At 45.5% G+C, this 27,330-nt stretch overlaps 2 protein-coding genes across 2 annotated transcripts in view; both read right to left on the reverse strand.

Moving 5' to 3' along the window:
• Positions 1-27,330, reverse strand: part of LOC311149472 (uncharacterized protein) — a gene marked incomplete at both ends in the record, with an annotated part of 790,865 nt that overhangs the window by 386,732 nt on the left and 376,803 nt on the right. Inside the window, one exon of the mRNA XM_084186667.1 lies at positions 16,627-16,811. Within this exon, the coding sequence (XP_084042793.1) occupies positions 16,627-16,811 (185 nt within the window). The remainder of the gene's footprint in view (positions 1-16,626; positions 16,812-27,330) is intronic.
• LOC311149557 (G-protein coupled receptor 61-like) lies at positions 1,349-6,023 on the reverse strand (the record flags this gene model as incomplete). The annotated part of the gene is made up of 2 exons (XM_084186734.1): positions 1,349-2,778; positions 5,957-6,023. The coding sequence occupies 2 exons, from the start codon at positions 6,021-6,023 to the stop codon at positions 1,349-1,351; spliced, it is 1,497 nt and encodes a 498-aa protein (XP_084042860.1).

The following is a 27,330-nucleotide window of genomic DNA, read 5'->3' on the forward strand; positions in this document are numbered from 1 at the left end:
TGTATTCAGTGTGGAGTCTAAAAATAACCTCACGTGCCAGCCTGCTTGCTATAAATACCAGTGGCAAGGACCAGCTGTGAAATGATCCCGTTAACACATCGGCTACATCCCAAAATGGCACCCTATTCCCTACATAGCACACTACTTTTGACCAGGGCCCATAGTGCAGTCAGAAATGGCTCTCTATATTCTTTCACCTGAAGAAAACGTCTAAATATGCATTCATTTCTTGGTTGCATTAGGGAGGATGGGACTGGAACAGGGAATAAACATGCTTTCATAAAAAATGGTGTTGACCTGGTTCTTACCCCTTGTCTGCTACTGCATGTATGCCTATAGGATCGGAGTTTTGCATTGATTGCCTTGGGGGGGGGTTCATTCAGCCTCTGCCAAAAATAATTTGTGCCGTCCATACTATAAATAAATAATAATAAATAATAATAATACTAAAAACAAAGCTTGTGAAGTGTTAACATGTCAGATGTTAGACGGGGCGGCAGGTAGTTTAGTGGTTAAGAGCGTAGTGCCAGTAACCGAAAGGTAATCCCCGAGCCGACTAGGTGAAAAAATCTGTCGATGTGCCCTTGAGCAAGGCACTTAACCCTAATTGCTCCTGTAAGTCGCTCTGGATAAGAGCATCTGCTAAATGACTAAAATGTAAATGTAATGTTCTCTCCCAAACCAGAAGATACCTCTGTAGGAAAAGACACATTGATTGTCAGGAAACACGGGAGGTAGATAGACTGGCAGTATATATTTGATGGAAGGGGTTTTGGTCTTAATGGAAAACGGGTACCAACGTCATCATACCAGGGTTGGGGTCAGTTTAGGAAGTAAACCTAATAGAAAAGCATTGAGGATGATTGGAATTGGAATTTTCAGTTTATTTCCTGAGTTTACTGTATTAAAATGGAATTTCCACCAACCCTGCATCATACCTCCTTACAAGTATTTCTCTGCACCCGCTATAACATCTGCTTCATCTCCCATAAAGGACATAATAATAGCCTGAATTCTTCACTGTAGCTGTAGCTTAAAAGCAATGTCTCACTCACTAGGTACACATAATGTCCCATAATCCAACTGTAGCAAACGTGGACACAAAATCATCAAGTACAGCATCGAATAGAATACCCAGACGTTCTAAATAACATGTCATCTACCTGCCGTTTCCACCATAGGACTTTACACAGGTGCTTGGCCTACAGACTAAGGCTTTGGTGTTTCCACCTCTGACGCCTGGTCCATAAAACAGGCCTACTGTACACATGACCGTCCAATACCACAGCTCAGGCACTGTCCAGCACTGTCCTGTTCACCCTGCAGCAGTTTTCCGACCAGGTTGATGTCATTGTTCAGATTCAGATGCTGCTGCTCCAAGGACTCCCGAGGTCTCCTCGATAATCTGTCCAGGGATGTGGAAGTCAACAGGCGTGTGTTCCTGGCCCGGCGTGTTGTCCTGACGAGGTCCATCTCCAAGACGGCCCCTCTCCCCCGCCTTCTCCTCAGTCCTGCTGGCCCTGCTGTGTGCCTGGGATCCGCAGGGCTCCAGATTGCACTCTGTCCCCTGGAGGAACTGGAGGAAGTTCTCCTCGATGGAGGCCTCTCGGCTGGTCAGCTGATCCCCGTCGCCCGGCCCCGCCCACTTAAAGAGACAGGCCAGGCTTCGGCCCAGCTCTGTGCGGATCTGCCGGTTCAGACAGCCGTAGAAGAAAGGGTTGGAGGTGAAGCAGAAGTAACCAATCCAGGTCACGACTTCCTCCAGCTGGGCCGAAGCCAGGGAGGTCGGGGAGGTGGAGACCAGGGCGGAGTACAGGTGGAAGGAGAAGTAAGGTAGCCAGCAGCATAGGAACTGGCCTCCAACCGCCACCAGGACTGCCGCAGCTTTACCCCCTTTGAAGGTCCTCTGACTGGGGGTGCGGAGTGGAGGACATGAGCCCCCAGGGCCCCCCGAGCTGACAGCCATGGTGGAGTGGCTGCTGAGGGAGTCAGAGCGGTGAGGGCGGGGCCCAGGTGTGTCCATCCAGGTAGGTAAGGGGCCATGCTGCATGGCTGCCACCCTGGCTACTTTAAACATGTTACAGTACACAACCAGGATGATCAGTACTGGACACAGGAAGTAGACAAAAGTGAAGAAGACCATGAAGATGAACCATGTGGTCCCTCCTCCTCCGGTCCAGTGTAGGGAGCAACGTCTCTGGCTTGGAGGACCCGGGATCATGGGACTCCCTAGTCCCCCTCCGAGCCCGACCCCTACCCCCTGGTTTCCCTGGGGGAACCAACCCAGTAGAGGCAGAGCTGACATCACAATAGCGTTGACCCAGATCCCGACTAACACCGCCACAACCACCCTTACTGTCATTTTCACCTCATGGCGCATCGGGTGAATGATGTAGTAATACCTCTCCACGTTGATGGCTGAGATAGACAAAATGGCGGCGCTGACCAGCCCCACACTTAGGCAGAGGTAGCTCTGGCAGAGCGCCTCATCTTGCAACCAGATCCGGTCCGACAGCATCCCCAGAGGCATCAGAACCAGAGCCGCCAGCAGGTCGACCAGACACAGGTGGAACACGAAGGCGAACTTCCTCAGCTGCAGCGTCTTGGTGATGACGGCCATGACAGCTAGGTTGCCTACAACGGCCAGGAGGTCCATGAGGAGCATGGCACACAGGGCAAGGGAGTGGGTCAAGGACAGGGGGTCTCCGCCGGCGCCGATGCCCTCGGGAAAGCTCACGTTGGGGTGCAGCGAGACTGGGAGGGCTGGGAGCCATGGCCCTGAATGAAATAAATAATACATTTTATTAGACATACAGTACCTGTCAAAATTTGGTCACACGTACTCATTCAAGGGTTTTTCTTAATTTTTACTATCTTTTACATTGTAGAATAATAGTGAAGACATCAAAACTATGGAATAACACATATGGAATCATGTACAGTGAGGGAAAAAAGTATTTGATCCCATGCTGATTTTGTACGTTTGCCCACTGACAAAGACAAGATCAGTCTATAATTTTAATGGTAGGTTTATTTGAACAGTAAGAGACAGAATAACAACAGAATAATCCAGAAAAACGCATTTCAAAAATGTTATAAATTGATTTGCATTTTAATGAGAGAAATAAGTATTTGACCCCTCTGCAAAACATGACTTAGTAATTGGTGGCAAAACCCTTGTTGGCAATCACAGAGGTCAGATGTTTCTTGTAGTTGGCCACCAGGTTTGCACACATCCTCTTTGCAGATCTTCTCCAAGTCATTAAGGTTTTGAGGCTGACATTTGGCAACTCGAACTTTTAGCTCCCTCCACGGATTTTCTATGGGATTAAGGTCTGGAGACTGGCTAGGCCACTCCAGGACCTTAATGTGCTTCTTCTTGAGCCACTCCTTTGTTGCCTTGGCCGTGTGTTTTGGGTCATTGTCATGCTGGAATACCCATCCACGACCCATTTTCAAGGCCCTGGCTGAGGGAAGGAGGTTCTCACCCAAGATTTGACGGTACATGGCCCCGTCCATCGTCCCTTTGATGTGGTGAAGTTGTCCTGTCCCCTTAGCAGAAAAACACCCCCATAGCATAATGTATCCACCTCCATGTTTGACGGTGGGGATGGTGTTCTTGGGGTCATAGGCAGCATTCCTCCTCCTCCAAACACGGCGAGTTGAGTTGATGCCAAAGAGCTCGATTTTGGTCTCATCTGACCACAACACTTTCACCCAGTAATCCTCTGTATCTTTCAGATGTTCATGGGCAAACTTCAGACGGCCCTGTATATGTGCTTTCTTGAGCAGGGGGACCTTGCGGGCGCTGCAGGATTTCAGTCCTTCACGGCGTAGTATGTTACCAATTGTTTTCTTGGTGACTATGGTCCCAACTGCCTTGAGATCATTGACAAGATCCTCCCGTGTAGTTCTGGGCTGATTCCTCACCGTTCTCATGATCTTTGCAACTCCACAAGGGGAGAACTTGCATGGAGCCCCAGGCCAAGGGAGATTGACAGTTATTTTGTGTTTCTTCCATTTGCGAATAATCGCACCAACTGTTGTCACCTTCTCACAAAGCTGCTCGGCGATGGTCTTGTAGCCCATTCCAGCCTTGTGTAGGTCTACAATCTTGTCCCTGACATCCTTGGAGAGCTCTTTGATCTTGGGCATGGTGGAGAGTTTGGAATCTGATTGATTGATTGCTTCTGTGGACAGGTGTCTTTTATACAGGTAACAAGCTGAGAATAGGAGCACTCCCTTTAAGAGTGTGCTCCTAATCTCAGCTCTTTACCTGTATAAAAGACACCTGGGAGGCAGAAATCTTTCTGATTGATAGGGGGTCAAATACTTATTTCCCTCATTAAAATGCAAATCAATTTATAACATTTTTGACATGCGTTTTTCTGGATTTTTTTGTTGTTATTCTGTCTCTCACTGTTCAAATAAACCTACCATTAAAATTATAGACTGATCATTTCTTTGTCAGTGGGCAAACGTACAAAATCAGCAGGGGATCAAATACTTTTTTCCCTCACTGTAGTAACCAACAAAGTGTTAAATAAATGAGATTAATCTCTTTGCCTTGATGACATCTTTGCACACTCTTGGCATTCTCTCGACCAGCTTCATGGGGAATGCTTTTCCAACAGTCTTGAAGGAGTTCCCACATATGCTGAGCACTTTTTGGCTGCATTTCCTTCACTCTGCCGTCCGACTCATCCCAAACCATCTCAATTGGGTTGAGGTCGGGTGATTGTGGAGGCCAGGTCATCTGATGCAGCACTCCATTACTCTCCTTCTTGGTCAAATAGCCCTTACACAGCCTGGAGGTGTGTTTTGGGTCGTTGTCCTGTTGAAAAACAAATGATAGTCTCACTAAGCTCCAACCAGATGGGATGGCGTATCGCTGCAGAATGCTGTGGTAGCCATGCTGGTTAAGTGTGCCTTGAATTCTAAATAAATCACAGACAGTGTCACCAGAAAAGCACCCCAACACCATAACACCTCCTCCTCCATACGGTGGGAAATACACATGCGGAGATCATCATTTCACCCACTCCGCGTCTCACAAAGACACGCCGGTTGGAACCAAAAATCTCAAATTTGGACTCCAGACCGAAGGACACATTTCCACCGGTCTAATGTCCATTGCTCGTGTTTCTTGGCCCAAGCAAGTCTCTTCTTACTATTGTTGTCCTTTAGTAGTTGTTTCTTTGCAGCAATTTGACCACGAAGGCCTGATTCACACAGTCCCCTCTGAACAATTGATGTTGAGATGTGTCTGTTACTTGAACTCTGTGAAGCATTTATTTGGGCTGCAATTTCTGACGTGGTAACTCGAATGAACTTATCCTCTGCAGCAGAGGTAACTCTAGGTCTTCCACTCCTGTGGTGGTCCTCATGAGAGCCAGTTTCATCATAGCGCTTGATGGTTTTTGTGACTGCACTTGAAGAAACTTTCAAAGTTCTTGAAATGTTCCAAATTGACTGACCTTCATGTCTTAAAGTAATGATGGATTGTCGTTTCTCTTTGCTTATTTGAGCTGTTCTTGCCATAATATGGACTTGGTCTTTTACCAAATAGGCTATCTTATTGTTTTGATGTCTTCACTATTGTTCTACAATGTCAAAAATTGTAAAAAAATAAAGCAAAACCCTTGAATGAGTAGGTGTGTCCAAACTTTTGACTGGTAGTGTATTTAAAATACATATAGAGTTGCCTCAGCCATTTGAGTACAACAATACACACACACAAAATTATCAAAGATCATAAACACAAAGTCTACCGAGTCAGTACAAAATTAGGATAACCTTCCCCAAATTCCCAGGTTTTCCAGAAATCCGGGTTGGAGGATTCCAGATTTCCTGCTTACTCCTTCCTGATTCCGAGAATCTTCTAAATAGGATTTCTGGAAAACCATGGGCATTCTGGGAAGGGTACCAGAATTCTGCAACCTCAGTGGGTACCAACCTGGAGGTCCGGAGAGAGAGCTGGAGGTGTTCCAGTGGGAGCTGGAGGTGTCAGAAGGAGGCTCCATGAGAGGATGAGAGAGATGGAAGGAGAGAGGCCAGGGAGACTCACAGGTCCATCACCCATCCTCCCCTGCAGTGGGGTGGGGCTGAGGATCCCGGGGACTGGGTTGGGTTCAGAGGTTCGGGTGGAGGTGGTACTGTAGAGCTGGACAGGTCATGGACAGGTCACCCTTGGCTGGTTGAAGTCTGGCAAAAGTCCCACTTTCATTCCAGAGACAAAGTCTGGTCGTGCACCAGGTAACCCAACTAGATGCTGGAAGTCTGGACTGTAAATGAGATTGGCCACTGGAGTGGTAGGAGAAGGGATGAGATGGGCCACTGGAGTGGTAGGAGAAGGGATGGGATTGGATGGGCCTCTGGAGTGGTAGGAGAAGGGATGAGATGGGCCTCTGGAGTGGTAGGAGAAGGGATGGGATTGGATGGGCCTCTGGAGTGGTAGGAGAAGGGATGAGATGGGCCTCTGGAGTGGTAGGAGAAGGGATGAGATGGGCCTCTGGAGTGGTAGGAGAAGAGATGGGCCACTGGAGTGGTAGGAGAAGGGATGGGATTGGATGGGCCTCTGGAGTGGTAGGAGAAGGCTTTACCTAATGACGATCCCGATAGGTACAGCTCTTTATATCACTGCTCATAAGGAAGGCTGCATCCTTAGTGATGCTGAGAGGTTTCTGGTTGGAGAGGTTGGACTCTGAAACAAAGGAGAAGAAACATTATTGGTCAAGTACAGGCATTCAAATGCAGGCATTGGAAAATGAGCCAAAACACAGCTGTTATTTTCTGTTTCTGTCAGAGGTAAACCCTTTGTTGAGATCAACGATGTCTCCATATGCATGAAGAAAGAGCTTCAGTACAGCAAAGTCATTCCCTGTCTGACCTATTTCAAATCGTGTCATTTAAACATTACAAAGCCAACATCAACATCAAAAGACTTCTAAGAAATCAAAGAGAGGGATTCTCCTATGTATGAAGCAGGGTCAAAATACAGCTTCCTCCTTTTCGTGTTTGTAATTATGAGATGTAGAACAAGGCATTTTAACACTCAACACTCACATTTTAACACTCTTTTTGTCATTGTAGAACATGTATAAACATTTTATAAATATGTTATAATGGCTGTCACAGTAATCCTCGTCTGGCGTATGGGGTGCAATCTCCATTTCGCCCGTGTGTTTGTAATTATGCCACAGACCACAGTCCTCATGTACAGCCGAATATATACAGCCATTTCTTAATTTGTCACATGATGTGACATCTGCATCTTCTGAAGCGTGTTTTTCAGGACAGCCAGACCTGCGGGGAGAAGCTAAAAGCACGGAGGATGCAGCCCACCATATGTCTCAGAGACAGAAAATCCATAGTGTTGTCAGCTGTGGTCATACTGCTGATGTAAATGAAGCAGTAATGGTATCTTAAAGTATTTTAAGAGTATAATATATACCAAATATACATTTTATGATATATATATATATATATATATATATATATATTTAATATATATATATATATTTATGTAAATATAAAGAGATGACTAAGTCACTGCAAAGATAGGAGCGAAGCATCCATTCATGGGAGTTTTGTGAATTCAACTATGCTATTTGGAATTGTCAGGCCACACTATCTACAGTTGAAGTCGGACGTTTTTACACACCTGAGCCAAATACATCTAAACTCAGTTTTTCACAATTCCTGACATTTAATCCTAGTAAGAATTCCCTGTCTTAGGTCAGTTAGGATCACCACTTTATTTTAAGAATGTGAAATGTCAGAATAATAGTAGAGAGAATTATTTATTTCAGCTTTTATTTACATTTTAGTCATTTAGCAGACACTCTTATCCAGAGTGCATACATACTTTTTTTTATACTGGCCCCCCGTGGGAATCAAATCCACAACGCTGGCGTTGCAAACACCATGCTCTACCAACTGAGCTACAGTGGGGAAAAAAAGTATTTAGTCAGCCACCAATTGTGCAAGTTCTCCCACTTAAAAAGATGAGAGAGGCCTGTAATTTTCATCATAGGTACACGTCAACTATGACAGACAAAATGAGAAAAAAAAATCCAGAAAATCACTTTTTAGGATTTTTAATGAATTTATTTGCAAATTATGGTGGAAAATAAGTATTTGGTCAATAACAAAAGTTTCTCAATACTTTGTCATATACCCTTTGTTGGCAATGACACAGGTCAAACATTTTCTGTAAGTCTTCACAAGGTTTTCACACACTGTTGCTGGTATTTTGGCCCATTCCTCCATGCAGATCTCCTCTAGAGCAGTGATGTTTTGGGGCTGTCGCTGGGCAACACAGACTTTCAACTCCCTCCAAAGATTTTCTATGGGGTTGAGATCTGGAGACTGGCTAGGCCACTCCAGGACCTTGAAATGCTTCTTACGAAGCCACTCCTTCGTTGCCCGGGCGGTGTGTTTGGGATCATTGTCATGCTGAAAGACCCAGCCACGTTTCATCTTCAATGCCCTTGCTGATGGAAGGAGGTTTTCACTCAAAATCTCACGATACATGGCCCCATTCATTCTTTCCTTTACACGGATCAGTCGTCCTGGTCCCTTTGCAGAAAAACAGCCCCAAAGCATGATGTTTCCACTCCCATGCTTCACAGTAGGTATGGTGTTCTTTGGATGCAACTCAGCATTCTTTGTCCTCCAAACACTACAAGTTGAGTTTTTACCAAAAAAGGTCTATTTTGGTTTCATCTGACCATATGACATTATCCCAATCCTCTTCTTGGTCATCCAAATGCACTCTAGCAAACTTCAGACGGGCCTGGACATGTACTGGCTTAAGCAGGAGGACACGTCTTGCACTGCAGGATTTGAGTCCCTGGCGGCGTAGTGTGTTACTGATGGTAGGCTTTGTTACTTTGGTCCCAGCTCTCTGCAGGTCATTCACTAGGTCCCTCCGTGTGGTTCTGTAATTTTTGCTCACCGTTCTTGTGATCATTTTGACCCCACGGGGTGAGATCTTGCTTGGAGCCCCAGATCGAGGGAGATTATCAGTGGTCTTGTATGTCTTCCATTTCCTAATAATTGCTCCCACAGTTGATTTCTTCAAACCAAGCTGCTTACCTATTGCAGATGCAGTCTTCCAAGCCTGGTGCAGGTCTACAATTTTGTTTCTGGTGTCCTTTGACAGCTCTTTGGTCTTGGCCATAGTGGAGTTTGGAGTGTGGCTGTTTGAGGTTGTAGACAGGTGTCTTTTATACTGATAACAAGTTCAAACAGGTGCCATTAATACAGGTAACGAGTGGAGGACAGAGGAGCCTCTTAAAGAAGAAGTTACAGGTCTGTGAGAGCCAGAAATCTTGCTTGTTTGTAGGTGACCAAATACTTATTTTCCACCATCATTTGCAAATAAATTCATTAAAAATCCTACAATGTGATTTTCTGGATTTTTTTTTCTCAATTTGTCTGTCATAGTTGACGTGTACCTATGATCTTTTTAGGTGGGAGAACTTGCACAATTGGTGGCTGACTAAATACTTTTTTTCCCCACTGTACATCCCTGCCGGCCATTCCCTCCCCTACCCTGGGCCAATTGTGCGCCGCCCCATGGGTCTCCCGGTCACAGCCAGCTACGACAGAGCCAGGATTTGAACCAGGATCTCTAGTGGCACAGCTAGCACTGCGATGCAGTGCCTTAGACCACTGTGCCACTTTCATCACATTCCCAGTGGGTCAGAAGTTTACATACACTCAATTAGTATTTGGTAGCATTGCCTTTAAATTGTTTAACTTGGGTCAAACGTTTCGAGTAGCCTTCCACAAGCTTCCCACAATAAGTTGGGTGAATTCTGGCCCATTCCTCCTGACAGAGCTGGTGTAACTGAATCAGGTTTGTAGGCCTCCTTGCTCGCACACGCTTTTTCAGTTCTGCCCACAAATGTTCTATAGGATTGAGGTCAGGGCTTTGTGATGGCCACTCCAGTACCTTGACTTTGTTGTCTTTAAGCCATTTTGCCACAACATTGGAAGTATGCTTTGGGTCATTGTCCATTTGGAAGACCCATTTGCGACCAAACTTTAAATTCCTGACTGATGTCTTAAGATGTTGCTTCAATATATCCACATCAATCAATCAATCAATTTTATTTTATATAGCCCTTCTTACATCAGCTAATATCTCGAAGTGCTGTACAGAAACCCAGCCTAAAACCCCAAACAGCTAGTAATGCAGGTGTAGAAGCACATAATTTTCCTTCCTCATGATGCCACCTATTTTGTGAAGTGCACCAGTCCCTCCTGCAGCAAAGCACCCCCACCGCATGATGCTGCCACCCCCATGCTTCACGGTTAGGATGGTGTTCTTTGGCTTGCAAGTCCGCCCCTTTTTCCTCCAAACATAACGATGGTCATTATGGCCAAACAGTTCTATTTTTGTTTCATCAGATCAGAGGAAATTTCTCCAAACAGTAGTCTGGCTTTTTTATGGCGGTTTTGGAGCAGTGGCTTCTTCCTTGCTGAGTGGCCTTTCAGATTATGTCGATATAGGACTCGTTTTATTGTGGATATAGATACTTTTGTACCTGTTTCCTCCAGCATCTTCGCAAGGTCCTTTGCTGTTGTTCTGGGATTGATTTGCACTTTTCGCACCAAAGTACGTTCATCTCTAGGAGACAGAACGCATCTCCTTCCTGAGCGGTATGACGGCTGCGTGGTCCCATGGTGTTTATACTTGCGTACTATTGTTTGTACAGATGAACGTGGTACTTTCAGGCATTTGGAAATTGCTCCCAAGGATGAACCAGACTTGTGGAGGTCTACAATTTTTTCTGAGGCCTCATTTCCTTAAATTTCCCCCTCATTTCAAGCAAAGAGGCACTGAGTTTGAAGGTAGGCCTTGAAATACATCCACACCTCCAATTGACTCAAATTATATCAATTAGCCTATCAGAAGCTTCTAAAGCCATGACATCATTTTCTGGAATTTTCCAAGCTGTTTAAAGGCACAGTCAACTTAGTGTATGTAAACTTCTGACCCACTGGAATTGTGATACAGTGAATTATAAGTGAAATAATCTGTCTATAAACAATTGTTGGAAAAATTACTAGTGTCATGCACAAAGTAGATGTCCTAACCGACTTGCCAAAACGCTAGTTTGTTAACAAGAAATTTGTAGAGTGGTTGAAAAACAAGTTTTAATGACTCCAACCTAAGTGTATGTAAACTTCCGACTTCAACTGTATCAGTAATACTATAAATACAAATGTTGTCATTCTGGGTTAGGCTACTACTATTAAAGTGGGCCAAGGAGTAGTCCAAAGGGAGTAGCTGTGAGGAAACATGGCGTTGTAATGCTAGTCTGGGGGGAGTAGCTGTGAGGAACAATTTAATCAAATCAAATTTGATTTGTCACATGCGCCGAATACAACAGGTGTAGACCTTACAGTGAAATTCTTACTTACAGGCCCTTAACCAGTAACTAACCTAACCTCCCGAGTGGCGCAGTGGTCTAAGGCACTGCGTCGCAGTGCTAGCTGTGCCACTAGAGATCCTGGTTCGAATCCAGGCTCTGCTGTAGCCGGCCATAACCGGGTGACCAATGGGGGGGCGCACAATTAGGGTAGGGGAGGGAATGGGCAATGCAAAGCAAATAGTCTGGGTAGCCATTTGATTAAATGTTCAGGAGTCTTATGGCTTAGGGGAAGAAGCTGTTTAGAAGCCTCTTGGACCTAGACTTGGCGCTCCGGTACTGCTTGCCATTCGGTAGCAGAGAGAATAGTCTATGACTAGGGTGGCTGGAATCTTTGACAATTTTTAGGGCCTTCCTCTGGCACCGCCTGGTATAGAGGTCCTGGATAGCAGGAAGCTTGGCCCCAGTGATATACTGGGCCGTACGCATTACTGGATGGTTTGTAGGAGGGCATAGCAGGAATTCTTATAAGCTTCCGGTACTGTGCTAGTCTAGGGGGAGTAGCTGTAATGAAACATGGTGTTGTAATGCTAGTCTAGGAGGAGTAGCTGTAATGAAACATGGTGTTGTAATGCTAGTCTAGGAGGTGTAGCTGTAATGAAACATGGTGTTGTAATGCTAGTCTAGGGGGAGTAGCTGTAATGAAACATGGTGTTGCAATGCTAGTCCAGGGGGAGTAGCTGTAATGAAACATGGTGTTGCAATGCTAGTCTAGGGGGAGTAGCTGTAATGAAACATGGTGTTGTAATGCTAGTCTAGGGGGAGTAACTGTAATGAAACATGGTGTTGTAATGCTAGTCTAGGGGGAGTAACTGTAATGAAACATGGTGTTGTAATGCTAGTCTAGGGGGAGTAGCTGTAATGAAACATGGTGTTGTAATGCTAGTCTAGGGGGAGTAGCTGTAATGAAACATGGTGTTGTAATGCTAGTCTAGGGGGAGTAGCTGTAATGAAACATGGTGTTGTAATGCTAGTTTAGGGGGAGTAGCTGTAATGAAACATGGTGTTGTGCTAGTCTAGGGGGAGTAGCTGTAACGAAACATGGTGTTGTAATGCTAGTCTAGGGGGAGTAGCTGTAATGAAACATGGTGTTGTAATGCTAGTCTAGGGGGAGTAGCTGTAATGAAACATGGTGTTGTAATGCTAGTCTAGGGGAGTAGCTGTAATGAAACATGGTGTTGTAATGCTAGTCTAGGGGGAGTAGCTGTAATGAAACATGGTGTTGTAATGCTAGTCTAGGGGGAGTAGCTGTAATGAAACATGGTGTTGTAATGCTAGTCTAGGGGGAGTAGCTGTAATGAAACATGGTGTTGTAATGCTAGTCTAGGAGGTGTAGCTGTAATGAAACATGGTGTTGTAATGCTAGTCTAGGGGGAGTAGCTGTAATGAAACATGGTGTTGTAATGCTAGTCTAGGGGGAGTAGCTGTAATGAAACATGGTGTTGTAATGCTAGTCTAGGGGGAGTAGCTGTAATGAAACATGGTGTTGCAATGCTAGTCTAGGGGGAGTAGCTGTAATGAAACATGGTGTTGCAATGCTAGTCCAGGGGGAGTAGCTGTAATGAAACATGGTGTTGCAATGCTAGTCTAGGGGGAGTAGCTGTAATGAAACATGGTGTTGCAATGCTAGTCCAGGGGGAGTAGCTGTAATGAAACATGGTGTTGCAATGCTAGTCTAGGGGGAGTAGCTGTAATGAAACATGGTGTTGTAATGCTAGTCTAGGGGGAGTAGCTGTAATGAAACATGGTGTTGTAATGCTAGTCTAGGGGGAGTAACTGTAATGAAACATGGTGTTGTAATGCTAGTCTAGGGGGAGTAGCTGTAATGAAACATGGTGTTGTAATGCTAGTCTAGGGGGAGTAGCTGTAATGAAACATGGTGTTGTAATGCTAGTCTAGGGGGAGTAGCTGTAATGAAACATGGTGTTGTGCTAGTCTAGGGGGAGTAGCTGTAATGAAACATGGTGTTGTAATGCTAGTCTAGGGGGAGTAGCTGTAATGAAACATGGTGTTGTAATGCTAGTCTAGGGGGAGTAGCTGTAATGAAACATGGTGTTGTAATGCTAGTCTAGGGGGAGTAGCTATAATGAAACATGGTGTTGTAATGCTAGTCTAGGACGTGTAGCTGTAATGAAACATGGTGTTGTAATGCTAGTCTAGGGGGAGTAGCTGTAATGAAACATGGTGTTGCAATGCTAGTCCAGGGGGAGTAGCTGTAATGAAACATGGTGTTGCAATGCTAGTCTAGGGGGAGTAGCTGTAATGAAACATGGTGTTGTAATGCTAGTCTAGGGGGAGTAACTGTAATGAAACATGGTGTTGTAATGCTAGTCTAGGGGGAGTAACTGTAATGAAACATGGTGTTCTAATGCTAGTCTAGGGGGAGTAGCTGTAATGAAACATGGTGTTGTAATGCTAGTCTAGGGGGAGTAGCTGTAATGAAACATGGTGTTGTAATGCTAGTCTAGGGGGAGTAGCTGTAATGAAACATGGTGTTGTAATGCTAGTCTAGGGGGAGTAGCTGTAATGAAACATGGTGTTGTAATGCTAGTCTAGGGGGAGTAGCTGTAATGAAACATGGTGTTGTAATGCTAGTCTAGGGGGAGTAGCTGTAATGAAACATGGTGTTGCAATGCTAGTCCAGGGGGAGTGGCTGTAATGAAACATGGTGTTGCAATGCTAGTCTAGGGGGAGTAGCTGTAATGAAACATGGTGTTGCAATGCTAGTCTAGGGGGAGTAGCTGTAATGAAACATGGTGTTGCAATGCTAGTCCAGGGGGAGTGGCTGTAATGAAACATGGTGTTGCAATGCTAGTCTAGGGGGAGTAGCTGTAATGAAACATGGTGTTGTAATGCTAGTCTAGGGGGAGTAGCTGTAATGAAACATGGTGTTGCAATGCTAGTCTAGGGGGAGTAGCTGTAATGAAACATGGTGTTGTAATGCTAGTCTAGGGGGAGTAGCTGTAATGAAACATGGTGTTGTAATGCTAGTCTAGGGGGAGTAGCTATAATGAAACATGGTGTTGTAATGCTAGTCTAGGGGGAGTAACTGTAATCAAACATGGTGTTGTACTGCTAGTCATGGGGGAGTAGCTGTAATGAAACATGGTGTTGTAATGCTAGTCTAGGGGGAGTAGCTGTAATGAAACATGGTGTTGTAATGCTAGTCTAGGGGGAGTAGCTATAATGAAACATGGTGTTGTAATGCTAGTCTAGGGGGAGTAACTGTAATCAAACATGGTGTTGTAATGCTAGTCATGGGGGAGTAGCTGTAATGAAACATGGTGTTGTAATGCTAGTCTAGGGGGAGTAGCTGTAATGAAACATGGTGTTGTAAAGCTAGTCTAGGGGGAGTAGCTGTAATGAAACATGGTGTTGTAATGCTAGTCTAGGGGGAGTAGCTGTAATGAAACATGGTGTTGTAATGCTAGTCTAGGGGGAGTAGCTGTAATGAAACATGGTGTTGCAATGCTAGTCCAGGGGGAGTGGCTGTAATGAAACATGGTGTTGTAATGCTAGTCTAGGGGGAGTAGCTGTAATGAAACATGGTGTTGTAATGCTAGTCTAGGGGGAGTGGCTGTAATGAAACATGGTGTTGTAATGCTAGTCTAGGGGGAGTAGCTGTAATGAAACATGGTGTTGTAATGCTAGTCTAGGGGGAGTAGCTGTAATGAAACATGGTGTTGTAATGCTAGTCTAGGGGGAGTAGCTGTAATGAAACATGGTGTTGTAATGCTAGTCTAGGGGGAGTAGCTGTAATGAAACATGGTGTTGTAATGCTAGTCTAGGGGGAGTAGCTGTAATGAAACATGGTGTTGTAATGCTAGTCTAGGGGGAGTAGCTGTAATGAAACATGGTGTTGTAATGCTAGTCCAGGGGGAGTAGCTGTAATGAAACATGGTGTTGTAATGCTAGTCTAGGGGGAGTAGCTGTAATGAAACATGGTGTTGTAATGCTAGTCCAGGGGGAGTAGCTGTAATGAAACATGGTGTTGTAATGCTAGTCTAGGGGGAGTAGCTGTAATGAAACATGGTGTTGTAATGCTAGTCTAGGGGGAGTAGCTGTAATGAAACATGGTTTTGTAATGCTAGTCCAGGGGGAGTGGCTGTAATGAAACATGGTGTTGTAATGCTAGTCTAGGGGGAGTAGCTGTAATGAAACATGGTGTTGTAATGCTAGTCTAGGGGGAGTAGCTGTAATGAAACATGGTGTTGTAATGCTAGTCTAGGGGGAGTAGCTGTAATGAAACATGGTGTTGTAATGCTAGTCTAGGGGGAGTAGCTGTAATGAAACATGGTGTTGTAATGCTAGTCTAGGGGGAGTAGCTGTAATGAAACATGGTGTTGTAATGCTAGTCTAGGGGGAGTAGCCGTAATGAAACATGGTGTTGCAATGCTAGTCTAGGGGGAGTAGCTGTAATGAAACATGGTGTTGTAATGCTAGTCTAGGGGGAGTAGCTGTAATGAAACATGGTGTTGCAATGCTAGTCTAGGGGGAGTAGCTGTAATGAAACATGGTGTTGTAATGCTAGTCTAGGGGGAGTAGCTGTAATGAAACATGGTGTTGTAATGCTAGTCTAGGGGGAGTAGCTGTAATGAAACATGGTGTTGTAATGCTAGTCTAGGGGGAGTAGCTGTAATGAAACATGGTGTTGTAATGCTAGTCTAGGGGGAGTAGCTGTAATGAAACATGGTGTTGTAATGCTAGTCTAGGGGGAGTAGCTGTAATGAAACATGGTGTTGTAATGCTAGTCTAGGGGGAGTAGCTGTAATGAAACATGGTGTTGTAATGCTAGTCTAGGGGGAGTAGCTGTAATGAAACATGGTGTTGTAATGCTAGTCTAGGGGGAGTAGCTGTAATGAAACATGGTGTTGTAATGCTAGTCTAGGGGGAGTAGCTGTAATGAAACATGGTGTTGTAATGCTAGTCTAGGGGGAGTAGCTGTAATGAAACATGGTGTTGTAATGCTAGTCTAGGGGGAGTAGCTGTAATGAAACATGGTGTTGTAATGCTAGTCTAGGGGGAGTAGCTGTAATGAAACATGGTGTTGTAATGCTAGTCTAGGGGGAGTAGCTGTAATGAAACATGGTGTTGTAATGCTAGTCTAGGGGGAGTAGCTGTAATGAAACATGGTGTTGTAATGCTAGTCTAGGGGGAGTAAATATAATGACACAGCCCTTACTGTTGCTCTAGCCCTCTGAGGGTGTGTGTGTGTGTGTGTGTGTGTGTGTGTGTGTGTGTGTGTGTGTGTGTGTGTGTGTGTGTGTGTGTGTGTGTGTGTGTGTGTGTGTGTGTGTGTGTGTGTGTGTGTGTGTGTGTGTGTGTGTGTGTGTGTGTGTGTGTGTGTGTGTGTGTGTGCGTGTGTGTGTGCGTGCGCGCGTACGTGCGTGTGTGTGTGTAGAACCAGGTGGCCCGTTCTGTTTACTGTCATAACCTCACCTGCCCACAACCCCACACACACCATCACACACACTGTCACAGTGATGGATTACACACACACACTGTCACAGTGATGGATCACACACACACTGTCACAAGAACTGGACCAACCAACCTAACTTAAATGTTTTACCACTTAGGAGGATGGTCCTGCCTTTCCTCCTCTGAGGAGCCTCCACTGAGAGAAATATATATATACACTACCGTTCAATAGTTTGGGGTCACTTAGGAATTTCCTTGTTTTCCATGAAAACATACAGTGGGGAAAGAAAGTATTTAGTCAGCCACCAATTGTGCAAGTTCTCCCACTTAAAAAGATGAGAGAGGCCTGTAATTTTCATCATAGGTACACGTCAACTATGACAGACAAAATGAGAAGAAAAAAATCCAGAAAATCACATTGTAGGATTTGTAATGAATTTATTTGCAAATTATGGTGGAAAATAAGTATTTGGTCAATAACAAAAGTTTCTCAATACTTTGTCATATACCCTTTGTTGGCAATGACACAGGTCAAACGTTTTCTGTAAGTCTTCACAAGGTTTTCACACACTGTTGCTGGTATTTTGGCCCATTCCTCCATGCAGATCTCCTCTAGAGCAGTGATGTTTTGGGGCTGTCGCTGGGCAACACGGACTTTCAACTCCCTCCAAAGATTTTCTATGGGGTTGAGATCTGGAGACTGGCTAGGCCACTCCAGGACCTTGAAATGCTTCTTACGAAGCCACTCCTTCGTTGCCCGGGCGGTGTGTATGGGATCATTGTCATGCTGAAAGACCCAGCCACGTTTCATCTTGAATGCCCTTGCTGATGGAAGGAGGTTTTCACTCAAAATCTCACGATACATGGCCCCATTCATTCTTTCCTTTACACGGATCAGTCGTCCTGGTCCCTTTGCAGAAAAACAGCCCCAAAGCATGATGTTTCCACCCCCATGCTTCACAGTAGGTATGGTGTTCTTTGGATGCAACTCAGCATTATTTGTGATGAAACGTCCGTGTTGCCCAGCGACAGCCCCAAAACATCACTGCTCTAAGGGTATATAACAAAGTATTGAGAAACTTTTGTTATTGACCAAATACTTATTTTCCACCATAATTTGCAAATAAATTCATTAAAAATCCTACAATGTGATTTTCTGGATTTTTTTCTTCTCATTTTGTCTGTCATAGTTGACGTGTACCTATGATGAAAATTACAGGCCTCTCTCATCTTTTTAAGTGGGAGAACTTGCACAATTGGTGGCTGACTAAATACTTTTTTTCCCCACTGTATATAATCAAGATATTGACCTCAATCCTATAGAACATTTGTGGGCAGAACTGAAAAGGCGTGTGCGAGCAAGGAGGCCTACAAACCTGACTCAGTTACACCAGCTCTGTCAGGAGGAATGGGCCAAAATTCACCCAATTTATTGTGGGAAGCTTGTGGAAGGCTACTCGAAACGTTTGACCCAAGTTAAACAATTTAAAGGCAAGGCTACCAAATACTAATTGAGTGTATGTAAACTTCTGACCTTCTGAATGTGATGAAATAAATAAAAGCTGAAATAATTCATTCTCTCTACTATTATTCTGACATTTCACATTCTTAAAATAAAGTGGTGATCCTAACTGACCTAAGACAGGGAATTTTTACTAGGATTAAATGTCAGGAATTGTGAAGACTGAGTTTAAATGTATTTGGCTAAGGTGTATGTAAACTTCTGACTTCAACTGTACATATATATATATACACATATAATGATGTGTAAAGACAGTATGGACAGTTTATGAATAGAAAATGTGTGTTCAGCAGTAGTTTGGCCATGACTAGAATACAGTATATACATATGAAGTGGGTAAAACAGTATGGAAACATTATTAAAGTAACCAGTGTTCAATGACTATGTACACAGGGCAGCAGTCTCTAAGGTACCGGGTGTTAGCCGGCTAGAACAATGTTTACCATTCTGTTGGCCTGGAGATAGAAGGTGTTTTTCAGTCTCTCGATCCCAGCTTTGATGCACCTGTACTGTCTCCACCTTCTAGATGGTAGTGAGGTGAACAGGCCGTGGCTCGGATGGCTGAGGTCCTTGATGATTTGCTTGGCCTTCCTGTGACACCGGGTGCTGTAGATGTCCTGGAGGGCAGACAGTGTGCCCCCGGTGATTTTTTGGGCTGACCGCACCATCCTCTGGAGAGCACTGCGGTTGCGGGTGGTGCAATTGCCCTACCAGGCGGTGATACAGCCCAACAGGATGCTCTCAATGGTGCATCTGTAGAGGTTCGTGAGGGTCTTAGGGGCCAAGCCTAATTTCTTCAGCCTATTGAGGTTGAAGTGGCGCTTTTGCGTGAGAAGGGACCATTTCAGGTTGTCAGTTATGTGCACGCCGAGGAACTAGAAGCTTTTGACCCTCTCCACTGCGGCCCTGTCGATGTGGATGGGGCCATGCTCTCTCTGCTGTCTCCTGTAGTCCACGATCATCTCCTTCATTTTGTTGACGTTGAGGGAGAGGTTATTTTCCTGGCACCACTCCACCAGGTCTCTCACCTCCTCTCAGTAGGCTGTCTCATCGTTGTTGGTGATCAGGCCTACCAATGTTGTGTTGTCAGCAAACTTGATGTTTGAGTTGGAGACATGCATGGGCACGCAGTCATGGGTGAACAGGGAGAACAGGAGGGGGCTGAGAATGCACCCCTGTGGCGCACCCATGTTGAGGATCTGTGTGGCAGAGGTGTTGTTGCCTACCTTCACCACTTGGGGGCGGTCCGTCAGGAAGTCCAGGACCCAGTTGCACAGGGAGGGGTTCAGACCCAGGGCCCTGAGCTTAGTGATGAGCTTGGAAGGCACAATGGTGTTGAAGGCTGAACTGTAGTCAATGAACAGCATTCTTACATAGGTATTTCTCTTGTGCAGATGGGATATGGCATTGTGCAGTGCAATGGCGATTGCGTCATCCGTGGATCTGTTGGGGAGATACAGCATGTGAGTTGTAGTGGGTCTAGGGTGTTGGGTAAGGTGGAAGTGATATGGTCCTTAACTAGCCTCTCAAAGCACTTCAAAATGACAGAAGTGCTACGGTGCGATAGTAATTTAGTTCCGTTACTTTTGCTTTCTTGTGTACAGGAACAATGGTGGACATCTTGAAGCAAGTGGGGACAGCAGACTAGGATAGGGAGAGATTGAATATGTTCATAAACACTCCAGCCAGCTGGTCTGCACATGCTCTGAGGACGCGGCTTGGGATGCCGTCTGGGCCGGCAGCTCTGCGAGGGTTAAGATACATAAAAGAAAACGAGAGCACACAGTCCTCGAAGCGGGCGAAGAAGGTGATTAGCTCGTCTGGGAGCGAGGCGTCTGTGTCCGTGACGTGGCTGACATTCCCTTTGTAATCCGTGATTGTCTGGAGTCCCTGCCACATACGTCTTGCATCTGAGCCATTGAATTGCGATTACACTTTGTCCCTGTACTGTCGTTTTTGCCTCTGATTGCCTTACGGAGGTCATAGCAGGTCTGTTTGTACACGTCTATATTCCAAGTCACCTTGCCGTGGTTAAATGCGGTGGTTTGCGCTTTCATTTTTGCACAAATGCTGCCATCTAGCCACAGTTTTTGGTTTGGATAGGTTCACAATTGTCACAATGGGAACATCATCCTCTATGCACTTCCTGATGAACTCAGTCACCAAGTCAGTGTATACATCGATACTATTCTCAGAGAGCGACCCAGAACATTTCCCAGTCAGCGTGATCAAAACAATCTTGAAGCATAGATTACGATTGGTCAGACCAAAGTTGAACAGTCCTTACCACGGGAGCTTCCTGTTTAAGTTTCTGCTCATAGGTGGGGAGGAGCAGAATGGAGGCGTGATCTGATTTGCCAAAGGGAGTGCGTGGGAGGGCCTTGTAGCCGTCCCGTAAGGGAGAGTAGCAATGATCCATGGTCCGTGTTGAGTGTTTAGCACAGGAGATGTGTTGATAGAATGTCGGTAGCGTTTTCCTCAGATTTATTTTATTGAAGTCCCCAGCTACAATAAATGCGGCCTCAGGATATGCGGTTTCCAGTTTGCACATAGTCCAGTGTAGTTCCTTAAGAGCCATTGTGGTGTCGGATTGGGGGGTGAATATACACGGCAGTGACGATGACCGAGGAAAATTATCTCGGGAGGTAATACGGTTGGCATTTTATGGTGAGGTATTCCAGATCGGTAGAACAAAAAGACTTGAGTTCATGTACGTTACCACAATTGCACCCTACGTCTTTCTTTTTCCCGGAGAGTTCTTTCTTCCTGAGGATGCATGTCAAATGGCACCATATTCCCTATATAGCGCACTAATTTTGACTAGGGCCCATAGGGCTTTGCTCAAAAGTAGTGCACTATATAGGGAATATGGTGCCATTTGACATGCATCCTCAATCAGTGATTTGTTGGGTGTTCGACGATGTGAATGCATTGCGGCCATTGTTGACGAGCTGGAAAATAACTAGCTATGTATGTGGAACAAAGCTATCGCGCGGACAGGAAGAAAGAACCCTCCGAGTAAAAGAAAGGCGAAGGGGTTTGTTTCATGATTAACAACTCATGGTGCAATTGTGGTAACGTACAGGAACTCAAGTTCAACTCATGGTGCCATCAACTCAAGGGGTTATCCATATGATGCAATCCATATGCACGGAGAGACACAACCCAATGTCATGGTAACGTCACTGAAGGAGACATAACCCAATGACATGGTAACATCACTGAAGGAGACACAACCCAATGACATGGTAACATCACTGAGAGACACAACCCAATGTCATGGTAACATCACTGAAGGAGACATAACCCAATGACATGGTAACATCACTGAGAGACACAACCCAATGTCATGGTAACATCACTGAAGGAGACACAACCCAATGACATGGTAACATCACTGAAGGAGACACAACCCAATGACATGGTAACATCACTGAAGGAGACATAACCCAATAACATGGTAACATCACTGAAGGAGACACAACCCAATGACATGGTAACATCACTGAGAGACACAACCCAATGACATGGTAACATCACTGAAGGAGACACAACCCAATGACATGGTAACAACACTGAAGGAGACACAACCCAATGTCATGGTAACATCACTGAAGGAGACACAACCCAATGACATGGTAACAACACTGAAGGAGACACAACCCAATGACATGGTAACATCACTGAAGGAGACACAACCCAATGACATGGTAACATCACTGAGAGACACAACCCAATGTCATGGTAACATCACTGAGAGACACAACCCAATGACATGGTAACATCACTGAGAGACACAACCCAATGACATGGTAACATCACTGAAGGAGACACAACCCAATGTCATGGTAACATGAGGATATGGGCCTCTATCTCCAACATTAGCCTCTACATTGGGAAGGTGAAACCTTTTCTCTCAATGTACAAACAAGCTGTTGTTGTCACAACAATAAACAACAACGGTTTAATTTTCCTTCTAGCAGTAAACACACAGACAGTCATGTGATAGGAGGGTCATATGGTTCTCAATTAGCAGCAACAGACCGACTGAGATTCTGCCATGGCCTGAACGCAAATTCTCCTGTCTTTCACGTGAATGCTTGGAGCTCCTGGTCGGGACAGTGAGGTAGTGTTTCAAGACAATTTGAACTTTCTCTTTTTCAGTGCTCCTTATCTTATTACAAAACGGGAGACTACAAACCCTCAGCTGGCCAGCTAGGACTGCCCTGTCCACCCCCTTTTACCCCCATCTCAACCTCCTCTCCTCTCTCTGATCACACCTTCCCTTCACCCTCCTGGCTCTCTCTGTTTAGCTGACTACACCAGTATGTCCCACTCTTGTTTTTCTCCTTTTTGAACCTCTCCTGACACTCTCCTGACGCTCTCCTGACGTTCCCCTCTCTCAGTTAATCCTCTCCCATGCACAAGCAGAGTCTAGCATTCAGTGGATATGTTGTTGTCACGGGAGGAGAGATAAGTAGCCTAGCCCTCGAGCACTGGTAAGTATAGAATGCTGTCATGACCGATAGTCACGTTGTGATACCTCCACAGACTTGTAGTATGTCTAGTCCTGTGCTAAGCTAAAGCAGAGCAGTGTGGTGAGAATGAGACACAGACTTGTAGTATGTCTAGTCCTGTGCTAAGCTAAAGCAGAGCAGTGTGGTGAGAATGAGACACAGACTTGTAGTATGTCTAGTCCTGTGCTAAGCTAAAGCAGAGCAGTGTGGTGAGAATGAGACACAGACTTGTAGTATGTCTAGTCCTGTGCTAAGCTAAAGCAGAGCAGTGTGGTGAGAATGAGACACAGACTTGTAGTATGTCTAGTCCTGTGCTAAGCTAAAGCAGAGCAGTGTGGTGAGAATGAGACGATGGCATACCTTTAATAGTTAGTGTGGAGACGGGCTGCTCCTTCCTCTTCAGGTTCACTGTCTGCTTGGATGAGGGAAGTGGACCGATTTGGCTCTTTCTCTCTCACTTACAAACACACACTCACTCACACACACACATACACGCTACACCACGTCAGAGAGCGAGAGAGAGAGGAAGAGAGAGAGAGAGAGAGAGAGAGAGAGAGAGAGAGAGAGAGAGAGAGAGAGAGAGAGAGAGAGAGACGCTCCTGTGTCTCCTCCTCACTTGGCTCTTTCATCTCATCTTCCCCTCCCCTCCCTGACCCACCCACCCCCACAACACACACACCACACACACCACACACACACTCACACACACACACACACAAACACCACCTCCCTTAGTTCTTGTCCGGTTCAGGTGGCCACGGCAGAGCAACAGCAGAATGGACAGAGAACAAAAACGAGAGCAGGACAGCTTCCTCCTCCTCTCCTCCTGTCCTCCTGTCCTCCTGTCCTCCTGTCCTCCTCTCCTCCTCTCCTCCTCTCCTCTTGTCCTCCTCTCCTCCTGTCCTCCTGTCCTCCTGTCCTCCTCTCCTCCACTCCTCCTGTCCTCCTCTCCTCCTCTCCTCCTCTCCTCCTGTCCTCCTGTCCTCCTCTCCTCCTCTCCTCCACTCCTCCTGTCCTCCTCTCCTCCTCTCCTCCTCTCCTCCTCTCCTCCTCTCCTCCTGTCCTCCTGTCCTCCTGTCCTCCTATCCTCCTGTCCTCCTGTCCTCCTCTCCTCTCCTCCTCTCCTCCTGTCCTCCTCTCCTCCTGTCCTCCTGTCCTCCTCTCCTTTCCTCTCCTCCTCTCCTCCTGTCCTCCTCTCCTCCTCTCCTCCTCTCCTCCTGTCCTTCTCTCCTCCTGTCCTCCTCTCCTCCTCTCCTCCTCTCCTCCTCTCCTCCTATCCTCATCTCCTCCTCTCCTCCTATCCTCCTGTCCTCCTGTCCTCCTCTCCTCCTCTCCTCCTGTCCTCCTGCTTCTGATAGTACAAACACTCACACTCCATACACTCTCTCCAGCATGCTCTCGGGGTAACTGCAGAGCAATGCGGAGCAGGGAGGCTGGGAGGCAGGCAGGTAGGGAGGCAGGCAGGGAGGGAGGCAGGGAGGGAAGCAGCGGACAGGGAGGGAGGGAAGCAGCAGGGAGGGAGGGAGGGAGGCAGCAGGGAGGGAGGGAGAGAGGGAGGCAGGGAGGGAGGGAGGCAGCAGGGAGGGAGGGAGAGATGCAGGGAGGAAGGCAGGGAGGGAGGCAGCAGGGAGGGAGGGAGGGAGGGAAGCAGCAGGGAGGGAGGCAGCAGGGAGGGAGGGAGGGAGGGAGGGATGCTCGGTGCTTCTCCACTGGCTTTTAGTGCTCACAGTCCTGGTCTGGTCTGGATGTCTCCCTATCTCTCTCTCTCTCTCTACCCGAATCTCCAAAAAACTCCTAGCCCTTAGGCACTTGTATACATTTACATTTACATTTACGTCATTTAGCAGACGCTCTTATCCAGAGCGACTTACATGAGCAATTAGGTTTAAGTGCCTTGCTCAAGGGCACATCGGCAGATTTTTCACCTAGTCGGCTCGGGGATTAGAACCAGCGACCTTTCGATTACTGGCACAACGCTCTTAGCCACTAAGCTACCTGCCGCCGCCGTATAGATCTGGAAGGATGGGTGATTGATGATAGGTGGAAGCAATATGGTCAAAACTCCACCTAGCCTATCAGAAGGCAAGGTCAATTAGTTTCCATATTTCTTCAACCTATCGAATTCTCGTCAACCCTGTTTATACCTGGTGTTAACATGCGCCCTTTATAAATCCTTCTGACCACCTTGGAGGTAGTCAGGCACACATTGTGTCTGGATATCAATCAAATGTAAACAGATCTGGATGGTCAAATCATTGATTTATGGCATCAGTAATTGTCTTAAAATAAATACATAATTTCTTACAGGGACACTCCAGCTAAACTGGTCACAATGTGGACACATTTTTAAACAATGTGTAGACACGATAAACCTTGATCAGATAGTGATTGGATAATATTGATCAGATCATGAAACTCACACGTTAGCGCAAGGTGTAAACAAGGTTATTGATCTACAGGAGAGGCTAGGGGGCAGAGGCTATAGGAGTTGAATTGGGATTATTGTCTTTGGTTGAGTTCCAAATATCACCCTATTCCCTATGTAGTGCACTACTGTTGACCAGGGACAAAGGGAATGTAGGGAATAGGGTGTCATTTGGGACGCATGAGCTGTCTCTCTCTCTCCAGCCTCAGTAAAGATTAGCTGTCTCTTTCTCTCAATGGTTCTGATTCTCTGCTTACGTGGGCTTGTTGCCAAGATCTCTCCCTCTACTTCATTACAATCCCAGAAAAACCCTCTGACGATCTTCCTGGTTCTTTAAAATCCCAGAAAAGCCCTCTGACTATTTTCCTGGTTGATTAAAATCCCAGAAAAGCCCTCTGACGATCTTCCTGGTTCATTACAATCCCAGAAAAGCCCTCTTGACGATCTTCCTGGTTCATTACAATCCCATAAAAGCCCTCTGATGATATCCCTGGTTCCCTACAATCCTGCTTTAGCCTTCTCACGTGGGAGGATTATTGATCTGCTGGAGGAAAGATTATTGATCTGATGGAGGTGCCAAAAAGACAGTGGTTAATGGTGATGAGATTAGATTATTATTGACTAAACCCAGTACATAGTACATAGTCTACAGACCATCGTAGTAGATAGCCTACAGTATATATATTTAGCTCTTTAATTCATTATTTCATGCAGAAGAGTAAGAGTGAAGGAGTGAGATGAACATGTACTACACCCCAGACCGGGGTACAGTGCAGTACTATACAAACATAATATGTTTTCCTCTCTTTAATTCATTATTTCACCCAGAGGGAATTTTGTTTAACATTATGTCAGGTACAGTATATCGTTGTTGAGTTTAATATTTCATAAAAACACAAGAGGGTATGCAATACTGACCAATACTGTATATGATGTAATAAACTACAATTATAAACAGCTAAACAAAGTCCCCTGTCATTATATTTCCTCTCAGCCATCATCTGGATAACATGTATAACACATTATACACAGGGTATACCATATATCTTTGGAATGGAATACCAGGAAACTGTATGGCCAATCCCATATGTCTTTACTATGTCATTCCATTTGGTGGGATTGAATTCTGTCTACAATACATTCATCCCAGGGTCACTCATCCTTCCCGATGGAATTTAAAAGGATTGTCCGTAATGTAGCTCTACACACGACGTCCTCTAACCCTAACCCTAATCTACACGTGACGTCCTCTAACCCTAACCCTAATCTACACGTGACGTCCTGTAACCCTAACCCTAATCTACATGTGACGTCCTGTAACCCTAACCCTAATCTACACTTGACGACCACTAACCCTAACCCTATTCTACATGTGACGTCCTCTAACCTAAACAATCTCTAATTTTACATTTTAGTCATTTAGCAGACGCTCTTATCCGGAGCGATTTACAGGAGCAATTAGGGTTAAGTGCCTTGCTCAAGGGCACATCGACAGATGTTTCACCTAGTCAGCTCGGGGATTAGAACCAGCGACCTTTCGGTTACTGGCACAACGCTCTTAACCACTAAGCTACCTGCCTTAACCACTAAGCTACATTTTACATGTGACGACCTCTAACCCTATTGAACATGTGATGACCTCTAACCCTATTGTACATGTGACGACCTCTAACCCTATTGTACATGTGACGACCTCTAACCCTATTGTACATGTGATGACCTCTAACCCTACTCTACATGTGATGACCTCTAACCCTATTGTACATGTGACGACCTCTAACCCTATTGTACATGTGATGACCTCTAACCCTATTGTACATGTGACGACCTCTAACCCTATTGAACATGTGACGACCTCTAACCCTATTGTACATGTGACGACCTCTAACCCTATTGTACATGTGATGACCTCTAACCCTACTCTACATGTGATGACCTCTAACCCTATTGTACATGTGACGACCTCTAACCCTATTGTACATGTGATGACCTCTAACCCTA

The sequence above is a fragment of the Coregonus lavaretus genome (assembly GCF_964263955.1).
Source record: "Coregonus lavaretus genome assembly, chromosome: 22".
Taxonomy (NCBI): domain Eukaryota; kingdom Metazoa; phylum Chordata; class Actinopteri; order Salmoniformes; family Salmonidae; genus Coregonus; species Coregonus lavaretus.